Source organism: Octopus sinensis, linkage group LG3 (genome assembly GCF_006345805.1).
Source record: "Octopus sinensis linkage group LG3, ASM634580v1, whole genome shotgun sequence".
Lineage (NCBI taxonomy): Eukaryota > Metazoa > Mollusca > Cephalopoda > Octopoda > Octopodidae > Octopus > Octopus sinensis.
The window spans coordinates 21,647,088-21,654,804 of NC_042999.1; the positions used below are offsets into that span (position 1 = coordinate 21,647,088).

Sequence of the window (7,717 nt, forward strand, 5' to 3'; positions counted from 1 at the left end):
ATATATATATATATATATATATAATATATATATACAGAGAGAGAGAGAGAGAGAGAGAGAGAGCAAATATTTCCAAAATGAATTATTTTGTGATTGCTTTCACATTGAGATTAATTGTTCATTTATTATCCATTAAATTTCGTTTTTATCTTCTTGTTTTCATAAATGTTCTTGCAAGCAGTTATAAAACACACTGAGGTATAATGTTCAGCATTATCCTAAATACCAATATTACAGATCAGAATGCTTCCACTCCTTAATATATTATGATGAATGAGATTCAGTGTGGCAAATGAAGCCAACTGTTATTAAAATGTATACAATGCAACACCTGCTATTTTGCTTCTTGTTATTGAATGTAATGTACGTAGATGTGCCAGGTACCTGTATATGTTTCCGTTATCTGTTATGGAAATCGATACCACCAAATACCAGCAAAATACAATATGAAATCATTGCAGAGGAATTGAAGTTCTTCAGCGATATGACATATACGTTAATATCATCATACAAATCTTTGACATTGCTAAACAATTGAACAATATGCATCAATGAGCTTTGAATGCAAATTTAATCAGATCTGTTGCCAATTTTACTCGATTCTCTCAGTTTCTGTAATATTTGTCTTTTAAAATACGCAACAAAACTCTTCTATATGATGTCGTTCATGTTATCACTAAACAAAAGAAGTTTTCTTTGCAATGAAATCTTTGAAATTATATTCCATTTGAAAAACTATTCAGCCGCGACTTACTATATATATATCTACTTGCAGCATTTTCGTTTCGTCTGCTGAAATTAAACATTTCTTATTGCATAGCGGTATGTCTTTCATAAAATTCTTTTGTGGTATTTGTATAAATAATTTGTTTAACTAAGTCTATGAAACAAAAGTTCAAACTAATTGATAATCGGATATATAGTTTCATAAGAATAAACTTAGAATTAAAATATATAGGCATAGACTCTATACTATACAGTCTCACAAAATTGCAGATCGTTAGCAAGAATGGCTATTTAATGAAATACGGCCGAAGTTTACAAAAGAAGTAACGTACTATTTTTAGATTCGTAATTTACCATAAGCCCTCAATTGATACACTACAAATAAAACATGAATAACTTGGGAATAACCTTCGTCATAACCCAACGCCAATTTATTTCTAAATTTATATGTACATTTATTTTGTCGTGTGGTTTAAATTATACTTTGGAATTTGTATTGATTGTCTGGATATGTTTCTTCTATAATTTCCCTTATTCTTCAACTTAGCTCGCAATGAGCACTTCTTATTACAGTCCATTTATTTTGATGTATACTTAAAAACATATTTTATAAGAAAAAATAACTTTATGTATATATACACACACACAAAAACACAAATATATATATATATATATATATAGATAATATATATATATATATACTCTTTTACTCTTTTACTTGTTTCAGTCATTTGACTGCGGCCATGCTGGAGCACCGCCTTTAATCGGGCAACTCGACCCCGGGACTTATTCTTTTTGTAAGCCCTGTACTTATTCTATCGGTCTCTTTTTGCCGAACCGCTAAGTGACGGGGACGTAAACACACCAGCATCGGTTGTCAAGCAATGCTAGGGGAACAAACACAGACACATAAACACACACACATACATATATATACATATATACGACAGGCTTCTTTCAGTTTCCGTCTACCAAATCCACTCACAAGGCATTGGTCGGCCCGGGGCTATAGCAGAAGACACTGGGACTGAACCCGGAACCCCGGAACCATGAGGTTGGTTAGCAAGCTACTTACCACACAGCCACTCCTGCGCCTATATAGCCACTCCTGCGCATATATATATATATATATATAGGGAGAGTTTACGAAAAAACAAAAGACGAAGACAGGTTGTGTACAAAACAAAAAAAAGATGTATTAGTATAACGCTCAGGAATAGAAAAAGTATTTTACGTTTCGTGCCTACGCTCTTCTACAGAAAGAGACACAGAAAAAACAAGGAGAGAAACAAGGAGAGAAAAAATGTGTGTAGTGGCTAATGACCTATCATGGCGTCTGATTCGGACAGAAGAGCCACACACGAGGAGGAAAGTTAGGGGAGATAACAAAGTAAAGATGACCCAACACGAAGGTGCGTGTGTGTATAAGAGAGTATGTATGTGCGTGTGAAAGACTGGTGGTCTGGATATGTGCGTGTATGTATGTGTAGGTGTGAGAATGTGGGGATGAGTGTGTGGATGGTGTGTTGTGATGTGATGTGTAATGTTGTATGGTGTAGTGTGGTGTGGTGTATATATGTGTGTATGTATGTACGTATATATGTAAATATATGTATGTGTGTGTGTGTGCGTGTAGCAAGATCTCCAAAAAGCAAAACTATAGCAAAAACAACAGTGACACGGGAAAATATCACAAAGTAATTGTACTCATTTTATTCGATTAAATATTACAAAACAAAACAAAAAAAGTTAATCATGGAATTTCAGACTTGGTACGTATTCAGAACATGGGTATAGTAACGAAAAATAAGAAATAAAGAAAAAAAACCTAATAAAAATATTAACAATCGATGTGAAAATGTCCACATGAACCTTGCTTACATAGAGGCCTTTGACTGACCGGAGGTAGGATGAAGGAAGCAAAATAATAAGTCGCTTTCTCTTTATTATTTACTATATATATAATATATATATATATATATATATAATATATATATATATATATATATGTATATATATATATGTGGTTCGCAGTGCTTGTTTCTGCTTCTTCGTTAACTTACGAGCGGCGCTGTGCGTTTGTATACCAATTTACATATGAAATGCATTCCTAGAGCTGGTTCGTAAACATTAATGATTTGTAGGTACGTGTTTCCATAATGAACAACCACACACCATCAAAATGTTAATGTTTACATACCAGCTCCAGGAATGCGTTTAATATGTACATTGGTATATCCAATACCTCAATATATCCCTGTATGAGCTAGCCATATAAGCAATGTGTTCAGAGGCGGAAATGGGTTAGACAGGCGGCACTGATGAAGGGGCATCAACCCCCGAAATATGACATATACTCTCATTACCCAATTTTGTATATCTCATTTTTCGTTTACATTGGACGTCTTGAAATGAAAGATTGTAGTAAACGTCAGTGCTGGCTATAATTTTCCATAGAATATCTATAGATATATCCTTAACAAAATAATGTAAATGGCTCTGCTGACGCAGTAGAATGTGATATTGACTTATAAAAAAATTTAACATACTTTATAGGATGTTATGTTTGCATAACGAAGTACCACGTACCTACAAATAATTAAGAGTATGTATGTATTTATGTCTGTCTGTCTGTCTGTCTGTATGTATGTATGTATGTATGTATGTATGTATAAGCATTTATGTGTATGTATGCGTTCATGTATTTATGTATATATGCATGCATGTATGCCATTATTCAGTTTTATTTCAAGATTTCTTGCTAATAAAGAAAGAACCGGTTTCTAACCTAGATCCAAGACTGCATCATTGGAATTTTATTATTAGCAACGGTGTTTTTGTATTATGTATGTATGTATGTATATATGTATATATGTATGTGTGTGTATGTATGTATGTATGTATGTATGTATGTATGTATGTATAAGCATTTATGTGTATGTATGCGTTCATGTATTTATATATATATATGCATGCATGTATGTATGTATGTATGTATGTATGTATGTATGTCATTATTCAGTTTTATTTCGAGATTTCTTGCTAATAAAAAAATGAACCGGTTTCTAACCTACATCCAAGACTCCTTCATTGGAATTTCAATATCAACATCTGTATTTTTGTATATATGTATGTATGTATGTATGTATGTATGTATGTATGTATGTATGTATGTATTTATACTTACAGATTTGTATGTTTTGTTTTATGTATATCTTGTCATGCACATACTTGCATATCTAGACATAATCATATATACTTAAATGATAAACTTCTGAAAAGTTTTGCAGATTTTTACACTTCTAGTGATTAATTGGATCTGAAGTCGTCGATTCAGCTGTCTACTCTCTGGTTTTGATAAGCCTAAATTTTCAATATTGCTCTATAAGCAGCGTATAAGATAGTACCCCGATAATTACAGGTAAGGTATAAATTACAGGTATGTATGTATCTATGCACGTACGCATCTATGTATGCATGCATATATCTATGTATGTATGTATGTATGTATGCATGTATGTATGTATGTATGTATGTATGTATGTATGTATGTATGTATGTATGTATGTATGTATGTATGTATGTATGTATGTATGTATGTATGTATGTATGTATGTATGTATGCACATATGTATGTATGTATGTATGTTTGTATGTATGTATGTTTGTATGTATGTATGCATGTATGTATGCATGTATGTGTGCATGTATGTATGCGTGTATGTATGTATGTTTATATGTATGCATGTATGTATGCATGCATGTATGTATGTATGCGTGTATATATGAATGAATGAATTATGTACGTATGTATGCATGCATTATGTGTGTAAAAGAACTAGCTGGTATAGAGATAGTTAAAATGTAACATGTTTAATTTTTACAAATTATATTATACAGTGAATTTAAAATTGAATAGTCAAATTAATTAGATATATATATATATATATATATATATATATATATATATATATATATAATATATATATATATATATATCTATTATCAGAGTATGAAATTTGTCAAAAAACAATCAGAGAGTAATTATACATAGAATATTCACTATAAAGACTCTTTTCTAGATTTGTATCACTGATACATATTTATGGATACATTAGCAACAGCTTTACTTCTCCTGTGTAATTGTTTGTCTGCTTTGAAACTAACGCTCTACCATTTAGCTCTAAATCTCGTTATCGATATCATTTGCGTTCAGCCGTCCTATAAAACGTTCCCAAAACATTTCTTCATATTGTTCGTCGTTCGGCCATTCGAGGTACGTTTTCTGTTTCAGTAAAATTCCAAGCCTTTTAGTTTGTAAATTCGACGGAATTTCATTTAACAAAACAGGAATGATAATATCGTAGTGCTCTTCTAAGATCTTTTGCTGGGCAATACTTGCTTCAAACTGGCACCAGCTACTCTGAGCAAAATCATTTGACAACACTAGAACAACCTTACGGCTTTGTTGCATGCTGTCTACGATATTATCAACAATATCGTTTCCAACCAAAAAGTCCCTGTCATGCAAACATAAATTGAAATGGTTTTCTTCTTCTATAATGGGTAAAAGTTTATTCAGAACCCAGTTGACGTCAGTGCTGCAATAACATATGAACGCATCGTACTTATATTGGCCATTATTAACGAGCGCTTTGTATTTTCTCTTTCTTACTAATGATTGGTAAATACAGAGGCGAATCGACCATCGTTTTGTATATGATAATATTGCTGTAAATACAAACATCACTGCCAGCACAGCTACAATCACTCCAGCAACGGCGATAGAAGATGGTTTGTTTATGTTTTCACAGTAATCCCAGCTTAGAGAAAAATTTCGCAAATGAACGTGACCAAGTGAGTTGGGACTGAAGCAACGGTAAATTTTGTAATTCTTCAATCGCCCTGCATTTTTCCGTGACCAGTCTCGAAACCAGAGTGTTTTGCAGTCACAAACGAACGGGTTGTTTGAGAGATCAATCTTCAGTTTCTCGTTGCTGAATAGTAACTGAGAAAATAATTTTGGATTAACATAGATAATTTTATTATGCTTTAACTCCAGTTTACGCAATACTCTCATAGCTGAGCAATTCGCTTTGTTCCATTTGCTAACAGTTGTATAACAAATGGAAAGTTTTGTAAGATTGTTCATATTACAAATCGAATCTGGAACACTTCTAACCTGCCCATCAGTAATCTTCAGATTTTCCAGTTTAGTCAGTGGCTTAAGTAAATCGTTGGCGTTTATGTTACTGACATTTCTCAGAATCAAATTTCTTAGCTGTGTGCACGACTTTAATAACGAAGAGGGTTTGCCTTCGTTAACATCAACATGAATGTTAATTAGCTCCACTGATTCCAATAATTTGAGTTTGAAGACGTTTCGCTCAAATCTTATGATACGGTGATTACGAGATACTAAACTTACTGCTCGTAGATGTTTCAATTTCTGGAAAACATCCGAGCTGATTAAATAGATATCACCAACATAGATACCCAGTGTATGTAGACGGTCTAATCCTTTGAAAAAATTGCTGTTTAGGTAAGTAAGTCCTGATAAACCTAAGAAAAGCTTTTCAAGTTTTGGGTAAAATATAAATCCTGATTCATTTCTAAATGTTGGTAAAATTGAAATTTCGTTATGATACAAATCTAGATAAGTCAAATTAGGAAGATATCCCCAGTCGGTAACTCTGGTAATACCGTCTCTTTGAAGAACAAGTTGTTCTAATCGATCTATACCGGTGAAATAGCTGCCATCAAAACGTAACATTGTAGATTGCTCTATGATAATTGTTGAAACGTTTGTTCCTCTGAGACCATCAAATATATCTTTAGTGAAATATTCCAAATTCATTTCAGTGAAAACTAAATTTTTTGTAGTCAGTGGTAAACCAAACAGCACATTTCGTAATTCTGGAAGGGGCAACTGAAGATTAATAATTTCGAATTCTTCTATATACTTCAAAGACTTAAATACATCATTAGTAGATGTCTTAAGCCGGGTGGATTTAATTAACAAATGTTCTAGTAAGGGCAGTTCTGTCAAATTTTGAAAGGTTTGGTTGTCCCAATTGTGAATTTTTAGATCTGTGAATGTTACAGATGTAGTGTAATTTGGTAAAATTGGAACAAAATGGCTCCCATAACATAAGTATCTATCTTTTCTTATAACGCGACATCCTTTCACTTCACTACATGAAACATGACATATCAGGAAGAGTACGCTTAGAGACAAAGAATTCATTGTGCAGAAATTTAGTTACGAATTTGGATGGGTTGATCTACAAAGCTTCATTCTATTCAGGTCGTCAACATTTCATCCATATCTGAAATAGTTCAAACGAGACACTACACTTAATATTACAAATAAAAGAATTTATATTACAAAACACTAAAACTAAATCACATTCGGACAATGTAGCATGAAATAAACATATTTTAGTGAATCCTATAAGGGACAATATTTAGTATATAATATGTTAAATTTTAAATTCAGCAATATGCTTCTTGCTCTAGATCTAGAGGGGAAGAAATTATTATCGATTATTCCAAATCTATTGATAATAAACACCACTAATAAGGACACAATGCTAATTTTACGGGAGAGTAAAGACAAGTACATCGACCCTCACCTATATATTTCTCGTATTTATTTTTCTGACAAAGACTCTTAAAGTTGCCCTTGAGAAGCCATACACCCTTAAACGCAACTCGTATATACCTTAAAACATATCATTCATACTCTGAGGCTCAGCTTCATCAGCCATGCATCCCTCTCAACTGAAAAGCAAATGTAAGATCGTAGTCTTATATATATATATATATTATATATATATATATATATATATATATAAGACTACGATCTTACATATATATATATATATATATATATATATATATATATAATATATATATACGTTTAAATATTTGTTGTGCAAGATTTTTTATGTGAAGTCGTGTGTTGAAACAGATATTGTTGTATTTAGGA

At 32.2% G+C, this 7,717-nt stretch overlaps 1 protein-coding gene across 1 annotated transcript in view; it reads right to left on the reverse strand.

Moving 5' to 3' along the window:
* Positions 1-4,770: 4,770 nt before the first annotated feature.
* Positions 4,771-7,717, reverse strand: part of LOC115209089 (toll-like receptor 13) — a 9,128-nt gene continuing 6,181 nt past the window's right edge. Inside the window, exon 2 of the mRNA XM_029777203.2 lies at positions 4,771-7,055. Coding sequence (XP_029633063.1) covers positions 4,910-6,973 — 2,064 coding nt within the window. The 5' untranslated portion in view covers positions 6,974-7,055 and the 3' untranslated portion in view covers positions 4,771-4,909. The remainder of the gene's footprint in view (positions 7,056-7,717) is intronic.